General features: G+C 42.5%; 1 protein-coding gene across 26 annotated transcripts in view; it reads left to right on the top strand.

Annotated features, from left to right (window-relative positions):
• The first annotated feature begins 447 nt into the window (after positions 1 to 447).
• Rmdn2 (regulator of microtubule dynamics 2) overlaps positions 448 to 18,643 on the top strand; it is a 93,839-nt gene continuing 75,643 nt past the window's right edge. For 3 of the 26 annotated variants that reach the window (XM_063261808.1, XM_063261817.1, XM_039112133.2), the window contains exons 1-2: positions 4,823 to 5,329; positions 11,025 to 11,498. In XM_063261808.1, the coding sequence (XP_063117878.1) occupies positions 11,041 to 11,498 (458 nt within the window). In that variant the 5' untranslated portion in view covers positions 4,823 to 5,329; positions 11,025 to 11,040. Of the gene's footprint in view, positions 560 to 730; positions 991 to 1,892; positions 3,101 to 3,263; positions 3,654 to 4,756; positions 5,330 to 5,403; positions 6,992 to 8,036; positions 9,325 to 11,024; positions 11,499 to 16,227; positions 16,396 to 17,104; positions 18,038 to 18,643 lie in introns of those variants that run through there. The other 23 variants (XM_063261805.1, XM_006239634.4, XM_039112130.2 and 20 more) reach the window with 18 other exon arrangements.

The following is an 18,643-nucleotide window of genomic DNA, read 5'->3' as shown; positions in this document are numbered from 1 at the left end:
CTAGCATATTCTGTCAAAGTTAGGGCATTGTTTAACCACCCTACCTGAACATCACCTAATTCCAGGTTGGTGCTATTTTGCTGTTAATTAAAGTATCTGATTCTATGATTTTACACATTAATCAAAAGTTCTTTGAGCTATTGCTGTACAGAAGTCAGGAGTACTGAGGAACATTCTAAAATGTAGACTTCTCCTAGGGTAATTCTCTGGCCCAGAAAGTTAATAGCACTGATATTGAGAAACTTTGTTCCAAAAAGATCAAAGCCACTTGCTTGGGGCATGAGGTGGCCTTTGCCCTGCACAGCTGAGGGCAGCTTTAGTGGTTTCTGTGGGGTGTGGAGAGAGGGCAGTGAGTAAAGATTAAGAGAGAATACTTTTCAAGTTCTAATCATTAAGGATGTTAAACAAAGTTATTGCTCAACAGGAGAGGCAAGGCCAGTGGAAATTTTGATAAATTATGGTAGTTAAGTATTTGAATTAAGTGAAGTTTTCATTTTTCACTTTCAATTTTCATCATGTATGATGCCATTGACACGACAACCTAAGTCATAGTAACATGGTATGCGTTGATCATTTCTGCATCTTCAAGGGGAAGAAAAATTGTTCTATTTTATAATTGTAAACATTTAGCAAAGGAAAATAATAAAGTATCTTAACGTCTAAAAAATACTTGCTTCGTAAAGACTCACTGGGTTTCTAAATGTAAATATCCAAATTCTCTTCCTGCTCTAGGAGTGACTGGCTGGCTATGCACTGTGTACAAAGGTTTGCCCAGGCACTCAGCTGGGGAAATGAGCAGCTTACAAGTGAAGGGGTGAATGTGAAGGCGTTCCTATCCGAGCCGGCTTCCTTTTTATTTTTGAGGAGGGTCAAGGCCTGCTTTGCTGCATGTGAAGAAGTCAAAGCACCATCTGGCGAAAGGAGTTCCTTTTCTGGAAACCAGGCAGAGCCTGTGGCTGGTACACGGAAAGCTTAGGTCTGCACTAGCCGGTAAGTAGGTGCCACAAAGGCAGCATGCATCTTTCTTTATCTTGGTCACCGGACAGTTAACAGCTGCTACCGTGGCTGGCAGGGGAAAGGCCACCAAGGCCACTACACACAGATAAGTGACTCCCTGTTGGAATACAGCCCCAAACTGTGCTGCATGTTACCATACAGATCGTAAAGGCTTGACGGGCTTATTTAGGGAAATGGCCATTACATGGCATAATTTTCATAATTTATATCTCCTATTCTAAACAAACAAACTTCAGTTGTATTGGGTTGGAATACACATGGACTGTGGATTTATGGGACAGACTTCCTTCTGAAATTGTTGCACTAGTAAGCTTCATTTTTCTTCTTTTTCTAGATTCACATCTCTGGGTGAGAGTCCAAATAAGCACATAATTATAATGCTGGAGATGAAATTTTATAAATTAAAAATGTTCTTAACTTTATTATTTTTAGAAAGCCTTGCAAATAAAAAAAATTACATAACTGAAATTAACCAGATCCAAAGTCTATACATCTCAATAAATTTAAATATACTCAGAACAGTCATTCTGATTCTGTGGAGTTTTACATTGGAGTTTCATTATCTAACATATTTTTATGTACTTATTTATCCACTACCAAAACCAAAAAATACATGACAGAGTTAGAACTGGAAAAACAATTAGCTTTAAATCCTTTCTCATAATTCATGCCCATTACCTGCGTTCAGCCCTTCTGTGTCCCCTATTATTTCCCCTTTCTTGTTCTCCTTTCGGCATGTTATACAGTACAAGCTTTAATGATGGTTGGTTAATTAATGAGTCCCTACTGTAACCTTAGTAAATCTGTTCTAACCATTGATCTATACAGCAAAGTTTCCCCCCATCTCCTAAACAATTTCTTGAAGAAAATCTACTCCTACAGGGGAAATCACATTCCTTGGCATAAACTGAGGACAGGGGAGCTATGAAAACTGTGAGATCCAACCGCTTTGCAGCAGGATGTGGAACAACCGCTCACTAGTCAAGACTTAATTGGAAACAATCCTCTGTTCACTTACTGCAAGTACATTTTCACTCACATATACTGCCTACGCTACTTTGGCTGATGAATCTTCAACTGTGTTTGATTCTGGCCAAAGGATGATGAACTGACCTCGACTTGTCAAGGACACCCTTCACAGGATCTCTCACAAGGACGCCCTTCGACATTATCTCTCTCATTGAAAGGATGGAGGGGCTGAGTTACTCTTCTTGGGATTTGTTTAATTCCCCTTTAGAGCTCTCTGAATCCATGACTAAAAGACTCTTCTGCAATTTCTGAAGAAGCTTCGTGGAATAACCTAAAAAAACTACTGACAGCCTCCGGGTAAGGTTAGTATCGGTCAGGCAAGGCACTGTTTAGGGCTTTCTAAGAACTTGTTTTCATTGAACAAAGCCATTTTTCCATCTGAAAATAGAAAATTTCTAAAAAGAATTCAATATATTAATAAGGTAGTTATATTTTCAACAAGTTGACTTAGTTTTCAGTTGCTTAAGTAATGCATGTATGTAAGTGTGTAAATAAGTATGTATGTGTGTGTGTGTAATATATGGATTGGGAACTTGTCACTCATTCTTATTTAAAATGCTGTTTTGTATTCTTTTCATTACAGGAATAGTGGGCAATCATTTTGCTGTATTTAAGTAAATAATATTTTCTGAAATTCATCTATTAGCCTTATGAAAATAATTTAAGAACTGTAATCTTGTGCATATTTAACAAACTATTAACTTGAAGTTCCAAATTAACTACAGTTACAGTTTTAGGAATTTCTCTCTTGAAGTTTCTTAGTGTTTTAGAGATCCCTAAAAAAAGTTAAAACAATTATTTAATTGGACACTTTACATTTCTCCCCTTCCCCCATGCCTCACTCCAAACTGACTCTAAACGTGGTGAGCAGGACAATTTTACATCCTGTGGTTTACAGTGCTAAGCCCGTAGGATTACCCCTCGTGAGCTAGGTGTTCAGGGCTCAGAGTTCAGTTTCTCTTCCAACAAAAGCAGTGAGGGCTGAACCCGAAAGAGCTGAAGTGGGAAATGAATACAGGCGTCATGCATGATTGACCGGCTGAGAACAGCTGAGGTAGGACGAGTCCAGTGTTTGTCAAAGGTGGTCTATCCAGCAGGGCTTGTGTGGGATGGAGACAAAAGCTTTTCAAAGACTGGCTTGATTTTACCCCTAGAGCTGGTGGTGTGGCTTGGATGTACCCCCCCCCCCCCCCACACACACACTTCCCCTTTAAAGAGTTCAATTTTATCACCAGTAATGTTATTTGTCTCTCTAGATTTTTAAGAGGACAGAATAAGAGTACATTTAAAGAATTAAGCCAGAGGAGCTTGAGAGACAGCTTAGCAGTTAGGAGCACTGGCTACTCTTCGATCGGACCCAGACCCAACTCCCAGCATCCACATGGCAGCTCACAACCACCTGTACATCCAGCTCCAGGTGATCCAACCCCCTTTTAGCCTGTGTAGCCAACGCACACAGGCTGCATACAACCATGCGTGCAGGCAGAGCATCCATAAACATTAAATAAAAAATCAATAAACCTTCAAAAGAGTAAGTCAGAAGTAAGACTCAACAGATGTTTTCCCTTTCTGGGAAATGTTTTCATCAAGCTGCCTGAGAAATGAAGGTGGGTTTGCTGTTTTGAAATAGGTGTTGGGGACTTCTTAACTGTGCTTAAAATAGTTACACTTCAGTAATGTTTAGGATGAAGTTGAGACTAAAAAGCTCTGTGTGTGTGTGTGTGTGTGTGTGTGAGAGAGAGAGAGAGACAGAGAGAGAGAGAGAGAGAGAGAGAGACAGAGAGAGAGAGAGAGAGAGAGAGAGAGAGAGAGAGAATTGACTATTATCAATCCTTGAGCTTTAAACTTCCTATCAAATTTTTACAAACAGAAAAGTATATCTGGCCAAGGAAACAGGCAGGACACTTAATTATCCTCTAACCAGTTTGTTTCCCTCAATGGATATTACAGCTGATTAAGGAATTAGAACTAACTCAGCAAGAAATACAACAGGCACAGGCAGGCAGTAATTATGTAGTAGGCACCAGAAGTATGCAGAAAGACAACAGAAGGAGTTTTATATTCCCTTAAACTCTTTATCCTTTCATACGAGTCTTAATGCGTGAATGAATCCTTAGGGACAAGGAGAGCGTGTCGAATAGCCTCTCAAGGTAAGAGATCAAAGTCCGTGGATTTGCCTTACGCAAGTGGCAAGAATAGTTTTCGTAGGAAAAGAACACTGCTTATGGAGAGAAGATGGGGTGGTTTGTCTACAGAGGATAATGACTGGTGTAAGACCAGCCCTATGAGGGTGTGCTGACCTCTGCAAGAGCAGTACTCTCTCTTACCTAGAGCCAAGCCTCCAGCAAGCCGTTCTTTTAATAAAATGATAGCAGCTAGGTTTTAAAGAACTTGATTTCACATTTAAAAAATAAAATAAAATTTGTATAATGTAAAATTGTAAAATTCTCCAATTCCCTTCAGTAGATAATAGTATATTGTACACTCTATCAATCCTGATTCTTTTTATAGCGGGTTGGTTCTTGTGTTTTTACAAACAGGAATGCATCCATTTTTAATTCTATTCAGTAGATCGGTGGGGGCTTTAGTAATTAAGACTGTTCTCAACAAGTCAAAAATTTTACCAACCATGCTCCAAGTGAGAGCTATACAGACGGACTTATGAACAGTTTTTAAAAGTTTGACAGAATTGTCATTATATGATCTGCAGAATGTGAAGATGGGCAAACCTTCAGCGACAGTCCTCTGAGAAGACTGGTTCTGAACTAAACGCAGCTCGAAAGAGCAGGGGACAAAGAGACTGGGAATTTTGCTCATAGAAAATCAAAGTGAGTTGAAGTCAGGAAAACCAGAAAATAGTGCAAGATGTCTAGGTTGACTGACGGAAGGTTAAAAGTTGTGCCATAGACGGATGTTAGCTAAGGGAGAAGGGAGGACTTGGAAGCCATCGGTGGCGGTGATGAGCCAGAGGATGCACCGGGTGGAGTGGGACGGTTGCCTCTGAGCCGGCGGGCGGATGAGAAAAGCAGGCCCGCGGATGAGAAAAGCAGGCCCGCAGCCCGGGGCCGGGAAGTGCTGGCGGGAGGAGGCGGGAGCCCCTGGCCGCTAGCGGCTCCTCCCCCGGCGCCTCCGCTATCTAGGTCAGACGAGAAGGCCGCCACGACGGACCTTGGGACCTGCGGGCTGCAGGGTTCACTCGCCTATCCTCTCCCTGTTCGTTCGCTCGCCCGTGGGCCCCGGTAACCTGGCTCCAGCCACAAAGAAGCCCGCGCAACGACCCCGGGTGCGTACCTAGCCGAGGAAGGGGAACCTGGGCGGGCTGGGCCGGACCGCCGGGACCCGACGGCGGGGGGCGTGGGGAAGAAGGCAGCGGCACTTCCGGCCGCTGCTTCACTTCCGGTTCGAGGCCTGACGCCTGGTGACCCGGGGACCGCCGGCTGTGCTGGCACAGTCCTGCAGGAGCCTGCGCCCTGGAGAGGTGGCTTCGTGACCCCCTGAGCCCAGGAGACCACCGGAGCGGTCCCCCGCGCCTCTGCTCCTGCCTCAGCCTCGCGCCAACCTTGTTCTCTTTGCGTGCTACCCACACTAAAAAAATTGTATTAGCTGCCTGTTTTATGCAAACACGGAAACTAGACTAACAGAACTACTAACGTTTTCAATAAGCTGAATACTAAGAGGTTCCGAGTTTAAATTATAGACGAGGAAACTCATGAAAATCTGATGAAATCCGAGTGTTAGAATTCAGTGGGAAAATACTGGGTTTTCTGCCTCGCTGCATACACTAACCCCCCAACTCCCACCCCCCACCCCCATCCGCGCCCCCGCCCCCGCCCCCAGAACTCAGAACATTTCTTTTGGGAACTCGCAATTTAGAGCTGGTTTGTAAAGCATAATGTGTCTTGACCCGCGTGGTAGTTTTCCTTCCTCTCTGGTTTTTGAGTTATAGCACTTTATACCTTCCCCTTATCCCAAGGACCAGCTGATAATTCATATGAATGTTTTTTAGGAGCACATTCTAAACATTCTTGTTAACTTTAAGAACATTAACATCCAGAGATGAAAACCACGACATGAACGCAAATTTTTCTTTTAAAAGCATTTCATGTCCTAGTTTTCTTGGAAGTCAAATTTTCATTGTCTTACTATAAGGTGACTTTCTGCTAATAACCTTTGGCTGTGTGCCATATTAATTTAAGGTAACTTATACAAACATAGCTATCGCTTTCCATCTTAAGTGATTTACAACTGGAAGTGATAATGTTTTGCATCTGAAATGCAAACTTTTGCACCTTAAAGTGAGTTCTAAAGTCTGCTCGGTAAATTTTAATAGCCTTATCTGTACTCAGTATAAGAGTATCCTATAAGCAAAAGTATAAAAACAACATAAGAAATTTTATACAACCTTTTAAATTACTCTGTAGCCAAGCAGATTCTTATTTCCAACTTTTGTCGTCCTCCTTTTCCTCAGTGTCATATTTCAGATTATAGGCACAAAAGCACACACCGATTTACTTCTTGGTTGTACCTTACTATTTTTATTCAGTGTTATTTTTCAATTCACTGGCATAAAAGCACATTGTAGCATAAATTCAAACACTCTGACCTACATGTTTCTAATGGTGAGATTTTTTTTAATGCCATTCGTAATGAGTCTAGTTCTTCTCTGTTAATTTTCATAGTTTTGATGTCTCATTTCACCTCAGACCATCTCTGCTCTGTCAGCATTCCCTGTGTGTCCTTGCTTGATGTTTTCTGATTCCGCATGCGGCTGGCTAAATGTCTCTAGGATTTAGGAAACAGGAAGCCAGGGGTAACCTTTCTCACTTCTTTAATCCGATAACTGTCTGGGTAAATGACAGCAGTTTGTCTTAAATACAATAATGGCGCTATTATTTTGAACTACTTCAAAGAGATCATTTGCAGCCAGTGTAGAACCCAAAGAAAGGTAAAACTTTGGTTGTTTCTCATGTGTTTAAACTTGGTTCTGTCTTGGGGATAAGGTCTTTCTCCTGGTCAGATTTTCACTTGTTTATTTACTTGTTAAGTGAAAAAAAGCTTTCAGATGTGTGTGTTTGTGTGTGTGTGTGTGTGTGTGTGTGTGTGTGTGTGTGTGTGTGTGTGTGTGTGTTTCATAATGTAAAGCTCAAGGTTGCCTGGTAGGACTGGACCAAAACTAATCAGCATAGGAAAATTCCTTATGGTAGTCTTCAAGATGGGCGTGTGGGCATTCTTCATCAAGGGCGGAATGGGGCTGGGAGTAGAGAGTAGAGGGGTAGAGAATGAGTGTTGTGGGGATCCAGTGCTGGGTCTGATATATGCCAAGCAAGAGCTGTGCTTTCGAACTGTTCCCAGCCCTGGTATTTGTATTAATCAATAAAAAACAGAAACAAAAACCAGCCTCGAGATGATCAAGTTTGCTGCGTGATTGGCCTGTAATAAGATGTGTGTCATAGTGTGTGGTACCTTTTTATTTCTATTGCTTTTTGTGGTAACCTGTCAGGGTAGCTTAGTTTTATGGTAGAGTATAATGTTGATGGAGCCATCGCAACCTCATCTGCTACAAATGCATTAGATTCTGCTCTTGATGTGTCCCCTGGATGAGTGGGGGGAGCAACTGGTTAGACGTATAGTTCCCAAATATATCGATTAGTCCAGAGGATATTTAGGTTTAAAGAGAAAAAGAAAAAGAAAGGCAAAACTAGCAAATGTTCTTCCATCAGAAAGGCCCGATTAAGCACCAGGGTCCTCTCTGGAATTGGTTTAAGAGAGTAATTTTAAATCAGTCTCTTAGAGATAACAGTCATCAAAATCTGAGGTAATTTCTGACTTTTTTTTAATGAGGTGGAACATCCAAATATGTCCATGCATATAATATAATATTATAAGAATCTTAAGAATCTAATTTTGTTTTTTACTTTTATTCTCTCTCTCTCTCTCTCTCTCTCTCTCTCTCTCTCTCTCTCTCTCTGTGTGTGTATGTGTGTGTGTCACTATCACAACTATCACAACTTGCAGAAATTGCCTTTTTTCCTCCAGCCGTGGGGGAATGAGGATTGAACTTGGGTAGTTGAACTTGATAGCAATTGCCTTTACCATCTCAACTACAGTAGGATTCTGCAAAGACATTCCTTTAAGCAGCTCTTGGAACTAGATTCCTGCTGCTCTCTTTCTGTAGCCCCCTTCCATGGGTCATTTAGATCACTATGTTTAGCTGGCCATGTAGTATACAGGAAACAATAATGCCTGGGTAAGAACTCGAAGAATAATAGGGCGCAAGAGTTCAGGTGTACGACCTAATTCAGGATTTGTGTCCACCTAGTATTTCAGCCCCAGCTTTCAAGCCTGGCTGTTCGGTACAAGAAACAATCAAAAGGAACTTTTGTAAGCTCCTACTCTTCACCCACTTAACCTGAGTCTCTGCTAACGTAATCTGCCTTTTCTTTCGGTACTGTCAAAGAGTGGTTTGTGTTCCGGCTAAAGGTCAGCCTTGTGCTCGTGCTCTAGAGACCATCTCCTTTGTCCTCTTACTTGGATCTGTATAATTTTCTACTGTTTCTTCTACTTTACCAACTTTGCTTTTTAATTAAACTTCCATATTGGAAAAGTAATGCTTTTCTTGACCTTTTGGGAACCATTTTTCTATATAATCGGCATCTTTTCTCCTACTTGTTTTGTATTTAGCCATCCCTCAGGCCAGCATGCTTTCCTTTGGTAAGTGAATATCTTTATCATTCCGTTTTATCATTCCATTTTTATACACCCACCCCACGCCAACACACACACACACACACACACACACACACACACACACACACACACACACACGTGTTTATCTATACCTTTATAGTTTTCCATTCCTTTCTTTGGACTCTGCCTCTTGCTTTCTAGGTCTATTAGAAACCTAGGGTGTGTTGTTGCCACTTTGCCTCAATTGCAGCTATTTTACAAGTAAACTCTAAAATGAGAATGCCCATTTTATCTCTGCCCGTACATGTCACCGCTGGTGTGTGGTGCCCTCCATGCATGTTCACGGCTACTGTTCTGCTTGAGGAACTTCCTCAGCATCTCTCTTAGCACTTGTCACTTGGTAATAATAGTCTCGGCTTTTGCTAGACAACGAAAAGCCCACTTCTTTTGTTTTAACCTTTAATGTCGACAGATATTCACGGGGTATAGAAATTCCAGTTGATAGGTGCCCCACCCACACAACCCCAGCCTTTTAAAGACGCTGCCACTCCATCGAGTTCCTGTTTAAGTGGCTCCTGAGACTTAAGTCAGGTGAGCCTTCTCCTTCTCCCCTCTTCCCACTCTTCCCCCCTCCTTCTGGCTCTCTTCCCCCCCCCCTTCCTGCCCCCCTCATTGTCAGCAGAATAATAGTCCACTTGGGTTTCTTACTGTGCTTGACTAAGTTGACTTCTCTTTATTTAGGGATCGTTTGCTCACCTTTTCCCACTCTAAGCTCCTGTCCCACTGTCACGCTCGTTAGGTTCTCCCCACAGTGCTGCATCAGGTAACTTTTACTGCTGTGTCTTCCCATCCACTGCTCTTGGTCCTTCCTCGGTGTTTTCATTGCTGTCAGTTTCACTTCATAAAGCCCTTTTTCAGATATCTTATTTTCCATGTCTAGAAATTCCAAACAGTATGGCTTAAAACTTCCTTTTTCTCCCCTAATCCTGTGTATCTTTACCATGGTGGCCATATTTTACTTTATTCACAATAAGTGGCAAGTGGTTTTAACTAATTGTTTTAAGGCCTTTGCTTGCTGACTAGATTGTCTCTGGCATTCTCCTGCTTCTGCGCAAGTCCGATAAATTCTTGCCAGGTATGGGCCATTCTTGTTGTACATTGTTGAATTCTGCATTTTTATTAGACACTTTTACCTCTGACACATAAATCACTTGTGAATCACTTTAATAGTTTGGAGGCTTATTTTTAAATTTTTAATCTACTTTGGACACTGTCTAAACAGCTTTAACTCTGAGGTTCCTTCAGCCTCCCTACCTTTTGAACTCCCTGCTGAATGCCTGCATAGTCTGTCAGCCTTCTTGGCATCTTGAAAGTGTCACCATGTGACCCTTGGGACCAGTTTAACTGACACCTTCCATGTGGTTGCTAATCCCGTGAAGTTATTCTTTCCCATCCCTAGAACCTGGCGGTGTATTTCCCGAACATCCTTCTCTTACCTTCTATATACTGGCACATAACTTCTATATACTTCAGTTCCTGTGGACCCAAAAGTTATCCATTCAGTCGAGTGAGACTGCCTGCCTGTATGTCTGTCCTCTTTTCTTTTTTCTTCCTCCAGACTCTAGAAGTTACTTCCCACTGAGCTCCAGGAGTCCCTGCAGGAAGTATTTCTTTCTGTCTGATCGGGGCTATAGATAGCAGTGCTCTGATAATCCGTTCCTACGGTGGATAGCCTACAGCTATTTCAACCAGGTTACTAGCAAACGTTAACACAAATACATACATGAAACCAAGTGAACTTGAAGTGAAACCAAGTTTGGGAAGTTGTAAGTATGTTTATGTACTTACAAGGTGAGGAAGAGCCTTCTCTTACCTTTAATAATAAACTAAGACCATGAAAGCTCACATGTTAATTGCACACAAAATAGTGGAGAAAACAAGGACATCTTGAATTCTTAACAAATTTTTCCAAGCTGACGATACGTTTGCTTCTATTTCTCAAGCCCTTTATAGTATAACTAACTAAAGAGCACGCTTCAAGTTGACTATAGAAAGATAATAAAATCAGAATTAAAGTCTATATTAAAGTAGACTTCAGTAATAGCTCTAAGCAAATATTTCTCTTGAGGTGGGAGTTAAAATGACATTTTTATTCATAGTGCGATCTGGCTTGTGATTTGTCGTATTTTTTTAATGACAAAGGGTTATCTTTTATTGATTGAAAAAGAATTGATTTTTTTTCCTGGACAGAGAAACAAAATTCATTTACATTCTTACTTTTTTAATTTTAGAAATAAAAGCCAAGAAATGCCCCATTCCACGCACAAAGAACTGCTCCTTGGCATCATGGCGGGAACTGCTGGGATCAGCTTGCTGGTCCTATGGTACCACAAGATCCTTAAGCCCAGGACAACAATGATTTTCCCCAAGTTTCTTTCTTTGGGTAAGAAATCCGATTCACTCACTTTGCAAGATGAAAGCTATAGTGAACAAGGAACATCAGTGGTCTTTCAAAGGGGGCAGCTCCAGATCCTGGAGAAGTTAAACGAGTTACTGACCAATGTGGAGGAACTGAAGGAGGAGATCAAATTCCTTAAAGAGACGATTCCAAAGCTGGAGGAATGTATACAAGATGAACTTGGAGTGAGGGTAACAGTTCATCAGGTCAGTCCTCAGCACAGAGCTAGAAAAAAGAAGACAACGACGACGACAGTCCAACGTCCAGCTACAAGCAATAGTTCAGAGGAGGCAGAAAGTGAAGGAGGGTAAGTGGCCTTAATGTTTCCTGCAAACTGATGACCACTCACACTATTACCGTTCCATAAATAGATGTTGACAGTCATTTGCTCTGCTAGTGAAAGGAAATGAAAGGAATGTTTGTGGTCCATATTTCCATATATATATTATATAATTATATTTATTATAGTATATTAATTAAATTATATATTTCCTTGTAATATATATTACATATTTACACATATACATACATGTGTACATAATGACATCCTGCTGAGAAAGACAGTCATTGTTCTCCAGAATAGATAACTTATTTTATAATTTGGTGACTATAAATAACTAGCAGCATCAATGTCAGAGTTGGGACGACATCATCGTTTGACAAGACAGGTAACCTATTGTATAATATGAGTACTCTGTGACTTTCATGTACAAATGTCCTGGACCAGTGTGGCTCACTAGAACTTCCTGTGATGTTAGACGTTGGCTGCACCCAGGTTTGTAGCCACTAGCCAGTGTGTAAACTCCTACACACTTCAAATGTGGACAGCACGCCTGGGGAACGGCACTTTTAATTTTAACTCATTGTAATTATAGTTTTATTTCATGTACTTAAAGGTACCGCTTGGAAGGAGGAGCCACTGAATTTTATTGCCTGTCGAGAGGGATTAGAGGATAGAGGCTCGGTTCCGTTTCAGCGCTACATGGGTTAATATCCTGAATCCTAGCACTAAGAACAGACACTCTCTTAGTCTGGAAACAAATGCTCCGCGGCTTTACAACACGGGCCCTGGGCAGGGGCTTTTAAGAACAAAATAGCCAGAGTTGTTTGTTGTTGAGGCTCTGTACTGAAAGGGGTAGGAGATAGGGACCTTGTTTTCTTCACGACATCTACCTCTGTGCCTTCTCAGAGTAGGGACCAATGAGAGTTTCTTAGCTGGACGGGTGATCGCACACTTTCTGTGGACATGAGAGGTGGCATCTGAAGGGAGAAGACAAAGAGTAGGGATGGTGTAACTTGCTGGTCAAGTGTCAGACGACAGTGCTCAGTGTAGGATTGGTATGCATCCTTTCGTATGCTGGGGGAGTGACCCTGAAGTTTTGTGGTAGGGAAAAGCCACAGATAATAGATTCAGTCATCATGTCTAAGAACTTGGTGTTCCTGCACAGTAGCAAAACGTCCAGAACTAGTTTTAAAATAGGCAAGTGGGATGTTTAGAGAGCATTTAAGATATATCGGAAAAGGTAAATCAGAACAGAGCCCTGGGAATTTTCATGAGGATAGGCAGGAACTGCTTAGTACTCTAGTTGTGAACAGAAACTGACCACAACATGGGGCATTGCTGAGAGGTCTGAGATGCTTACCCTGCCTACATGGAAATCTGTGGCAGTCTCTCATTGGGAATGCTGCTGAGATCTGAGTGGTCCCCTCACAGACAGGACACTTTGGAGCTGGAGCCTGGGAGGGGACCTGAAAGCTGGTATAGGAGTGCAAACGGGTTAAAGCGGTGAGTGGCCTGTATTCCTAAAACCCTGTCTCGATGGATTTAAGCCTGCTTGTTCAGGAAATGCTAACATTCTAGAAAGAGAAGCAGATTTATGAAGACTATGAGTGACATAGCTGGTATGGATGTACCAAAACTTTTAAGACACCGGCACTGAAACCGTACCTCCTCTTGCTTGATCATGGTTGTTTTTGTTAGCAATAACATACAAGGGTATGTGTAACGCAGTCCTAGTAACAGACTAGACTAGTAAATGCACTAGACTAAATAAATGGGAAGAAGTCTTTCCTATCAAGCTCTGCTTTAGAACAGTTTTTAAGCCCCCCCAATCATATTTTAATTTAATTAATTTTTAATGAGATACGAAAAGAGGTATCCTGTTTCTTTAGATAAATATCTGTAAGTTAGTCACCTAGGGAGGTCCCTAGGCTTTCTCCCTTTGGAACTTGCCTGATCTCAACCAGCTTCCCACAGGGGACTCTTTAGCCACCACAAATATTTCAGAGTCCCCAGGAGAAGACTGGTAAGTACAGGCATATACCAGCCTTTAGGCTGTGCTGACTCAGGAATAACAAGATGAACAATGCTGAGAGAGGAGCCCAGCCTCTGACTGGTGCGAGCTTTGCCAGAGTTTACTGGCGACTCCTTCAACTTTGATCTCTGTGAGCTGAAATACAGGCCTTGCCTTTGTGGGGGTGGGAGTGTGTTGCTGTTGATGTTGTTGTTGCTGTTGATGTTGTTATTGTTGTTGTTTTTGACATTTCTGTCTTATGTTTGTTGACTTCTGTCAGGTCAGTTTGGTGTTGAAATTCAGGTCTAGGCTTCCAGGCAAACAGGCTCTGATTGTAATGATGATTTTGTATCCCTCAAAGTTGTTATAGTTAGAAAATGATTTTTTTTTCAGATCTATTAACAACGTGAGATCCTTCCTTTAGGAGATGCTCCTTGTCTTAATCTGCATGCACTCTCTGACACTTTCCCTGTCTCCTCTGGATGCTTGGGTTCCTATACACAAGGAATAACTGGGATTTTCTTCCTAAAATTTACAGAAATGGCATTTTGTGATGCATTGGTTTTTGTAGCTGTTTATGCATTAATTTTTCTCTGTTTTGAGGCTTTCCCCTTTTGATGCTTGTAAGCATGTTTCTTTTGAAATGTGGCCCTGCGTCCCATCGATGGGATAAAAGTCTCTGTTATTGGTGAATATTTGGATCGTCATTTGCTTGCTCCTATAAACAATGCTTCAGTGAATACCCTTATAATTCCTGAGACAATGTAAAGCATGGGTTTAAAGTGCTGCCCTAGAGACTATGTGCATTGACTAAATGTATATTAAAAAGTCTTTACACCCCATTCACAAACCTGTGACTCTGAGAATGCTTACTATTCTGTATTAACACTTAAGAGTATTGTACTTTAAACTGCAGTCAAATCTATGAAGATGAAATGTGAATTTTCAAATTTCTATTCCCCTGAACCTTAGTTACAATGAGCAGGTTGCCACACATTTTTTTGTTTGCAAATAGATCTTCCCTTTCGTGATGGGGAGGGGAGTGAAAGAGAAGGAGAGGGGAAGGGCTAGGAAAGAGAAGCAGAACACAGCTGAAGTCCCTCTTATTCACTGACTGTGTCTACTCCATGCCAGGCACTGTCTGAACTCTGGACACACAACTGAGAACCAATCAGTCCCGTAACTTCAACCACTTTCCTTTAAGATGAAGCAGGATGCTGAAGAGGGATGCTCTCAGGCATTTTACCACGAGAGGCCCCAAAGGTGAAGGCGCACACAGAGCATTCCCAGTGCTTAGCATCCCGTGTAATTAGGTGCTCGCTTGACCCACCTGGCAAAGACAAGGACTTGCCGAGAGACTGAAGGTGTCACCCATGCGAACACTGACTCACCTGCAGCTGTGAAAGGAGACTGCTGCAGAGCAGAGACGCTCTTCCCATGGTGAGCATCCCAGCAGAATGCTTGCCAAGCCCGGATTCTGTAGGAATGGGTGTTGTTAATAAAGCGCATGTGCAGTGTGGGCAGAGAAGAGCTGCACGCACAGCCTCTGGGGCCAGTGCTGCTGGGATGGGTGGAAGCACAGGACACTGAGAGCTGCTGGGACAAGTGTGTCCTCAGGTGAGACCAGCCCGGAGCACACCAGCAGAGGACTGAGGAGCCAAGGGAGAGGAAGCTCTCAAGAGCAGCAGTGAGGCCCTGTGCTTTCGTCCAGCGGACACAAGCATGCATCATGGCTCCTTCTTACCTGCATACATGATGCCAGTTTCCCAACCCTGAATTCTGTCCTTAAAGTGAGCCACTGAGATGGCTCAGAGGGTAAGGCCTTTGCCACACAAGCCTGACCACCTGTGCCCGACCCCTGGAGCCCAACTTAAGAGACAACCAACCCCCTGAGGCGGTCCTGTGACCTCCACCTACATGCCGTCTGTCATGGTATTCACACCCCAACCCCAGACAGACATTCAGTAGCAACAAACAAAACTATTTTAATTAAAATGTGGTAAATAATATGTGTCCTGCTGTTTTACGTCTTAATTGAGATGATACAGGACGATGCTCCGCACCCTGTCTAGTCTGTGGTGAGTTCTGTAAACTATCGGTGTTTCATCAGTTAGAAGGGAGCAGCTCTGAGGGTGCAGCTTGGAGTTTGTGAGGCACCTGCCTGGCTGCAAGCCTGCGGATTGTATCCCCAGCACCATGGGGGGGGGGGGGCAAGTGTATCAAATGCACTAGAAGGGGGTCAGGAGGTTTCTTTTCCACAAAGACTTAGGGAGTGAAGAGATCCAGGGTCTGCCTCATCTACCCAGCTTTACCTGATTGTGAAAATGACTGCCGACAGTAAGTCCATGGCTGTGACTCAAAAAACGTGTTTTGTAAAAGCAGGTGCTGCTTTTTAAATGTCCCCTCCCTGGTTCGTCTGTCTTCAGTACAAGTTCTTTAAGAGTCGCTTTACCACTTCACTGGATGTAAAGGCATCGGGCAAAGAACATTCTAGTGGAGAAGGGAGGAGTGGGAGACCAGGGATGTAGAAGACTGCTGGCGAGAGGCCGTCCCCAGGAAAGAACTGGAAGAAATCCTATTGTCTCCTTCACTTAACTGCATTTTCGGCTCTTAATCTGTCAGCTGACTCCTTGAACATAATGAAATCAGAATGCACATTCCATAGCCATAGACCCTGCAGCTCTTCAGAAAGGGGGGGCCACAGAATGGTTTTACTCCAAAGCAAAGCCAGCAGGTTCTAGAGTCTCTGTCCTTCCATTCTGTGCTGTTACCATGGCAGCTCCACGCGCAGCCTAAGTATTCAGTCTTCTGACCTGTTCCACCTACACAGGGCATTTTACGTCTTATGAATGATGGCCTAGAAGGGAAAGACTTACTCTGGATTAAATTCAGTATGGGAAAATGCTTAAGGTATGCCTTAAAGACAAGCAAAGTAAAGCAAGACGCACTTCACGCGTGTCACGTCTTGCGTGCCAAAAAGTGTTGAAAGTATCCAAAAAGCCCGGGTAGTGATGCCTTTAGTTCCCACAGTAGCTGCAGATCTGTGGGTTTAGTCGAAGCATCTTCCTAACCCAGAGAGATTTTTGCTTCATCTATGGCAGATATGTTAAAATGCAATTAGTCAGTGGAATATAGGTTTGTTTTAGTTAATTCCCTTAAAATGGAAGTTTAATAGTCTCAGAGAGATACTGTGGTGTGTCTGTGTGTGTAGGGGAAGAGAGGGGGGAGGTGGGGAGGGAGGGAGAGACAGAGAGAGACAGAGACAGAGACAGAGACAGAGACAGAGACACGGAGAGAGAGGTTTTAACTCTCTGGGCACCTGTTATGCCTGATGTCACTTTATGTTTCTCTTTCTTTGTCTTTCTGCCTACTTCCGTAATTCTTTCACTTTCCCAACCCCTGAGCTTCAGCGGAGTGGGCGGGCTCTTGTAAGGAGATAACCTTCCTTTCTGTGCATTCTTTTGGAGACCCCTGTGTGGCCATTAAGCTTAGCCACACCATTTTCTAATTACCGTTGTTTCCCATTGGTACGGTAGATACTGTTCTTTAGAAAGGTTGCTAGGTCTCCATTCAGCTCCTTGTTTGCTTTTTCTTCTCCATTTGGCCCCCTTCTTTCTAGCTGCTGGAAAAAGAACCGGTGTTTCCAACCAAATAGCGAACATCAAGTTACTCCACAGTGCGTGTATCACGAATGCTCTCGTACTTTACAACCAAAAGTGGCTCTGGGTCTCATAACATGTCGTCCTTCTTCAACATGTAAAATGGGTAGAAAAGTCTCTTCCTCAAGTGTGGCTAATGACTTACTTCCGTGTAAAGGAAGACACACTCTACTGCAGAGATTCCGAAAGAGCAAGCGACAGCAAAGCAGAGTTAACTTTGATTCTCAGGAAGACGTAACTTCCACTACCACGAACTCCTCAGATCACTTTACTCTCATTAAATCTCGAAAACCTTTTTCATCCCGCAAGCTGAGTATAGTTTCCTGTCACAGGGATAGCATTAGCTGTGATAACCCACAAGGTAGTCTGAACCTGCCTCATGCAAATGAACTTCAAGGCTTTTCTAGAAGGTCAACTAATACGGATACTCAAAAACGTATAAGCTTCTCTGATCCCGTACATGGCAGTAGATGCTTTCCAAGTCTGGAAACAAAACCCGTTTCCTCAGGCCACTGGACTGTTGACAGATCGTCTTACCCACCAAGTCTAACGACGTCTCTCTTTTCTCTTCCAACCGTCATTTCTTCTTCCAGTCAAGTAAATGTATCTGTTGCTGAGAGTCAAGAACATGGCCAACCAAATAAGGATCTGGAAGATGCCCTCCATCACAGGTCTCAGAGTCAGAGTAGAAATCACTCTGCAGTTGGCTTGGAACAGCATCTGTCTCTGAATAGAACTTCCACCAGCCTCCTCCGTGATGAACTTTCTTCACTGTACCAAACTGTCAATAGCTTAACTGTTGACGTTAACTTGGGCTCCTATGGAGAAGAAAGCTTTGATACCTTACCTCTAGATGAAGATATACCTTCGCCGATTGAAATGGCTGAAATAAGGTCACCTCAGATTTTCCTTTCTCTGAGAAGGGCAGCTCAAATTGGAAAATTCCCCAGCAATCACTCTCCAAAGACGATAGAAACTAGTATTCAATTCTCTTGAAACCTGTTTTTACACAGCTCTGCTACAGTATGGGGAAGAGATCTCTATATGGCGGGTTTAGATGTCATAGTTTGCTTTTGAAAGTTTGTAGACATTATTAGAATGTAGATGCCAAAGATGATTAACTGTTTCAAAGGTTGGCTAGTCCTGAATTTCTAAGTGATTATCATAAAATATTGTGGTCTAAAAATTACACCAAGTTTTTTCTGTGTAAATTACCTTAATGTAATACATCCTTAGAGACCAGTGCCTCCTTTCTTCCCAATCACTAGAAATTGTAATAGAATGTATGTAATCGATAGTAACTGTGATTGGCTCATATATTTTCATTTGTATCACTGATTACTCATCATATTTCCCACTCAGACACATGGACAGAGTTTTCATTAACACGAGAAGTAAACAGCGATGTAATGGGAAATGTAGATTATTTAGAACCTGGATTTTTAAGTTACATTTATTCATTTGGGGGATCCATATGTGGTGCATGCCATGGTGTGTGT

The sequence above is a fragment of the Rattus norvegicus genome, chromosome 6, assembly GCF_036323735.1.
Source record: "Rattus norvegicus strain BN/NHsdMcwi chromosome 6, GRCr8, whole genome shotgun sequence".
Classification (NCBI taxonomy): domain Eukaryota; kingdom Metazoa; phylum Chordata; class Mammalia; order Rodentia; family Muridae; genus Rattus; species Rattus norvegicus.
The sequence above is the reverse complement of the archived record's forward strand: the minus strand, read 5'-3'. Positions and strand labels throughout refer to the sequence as shown.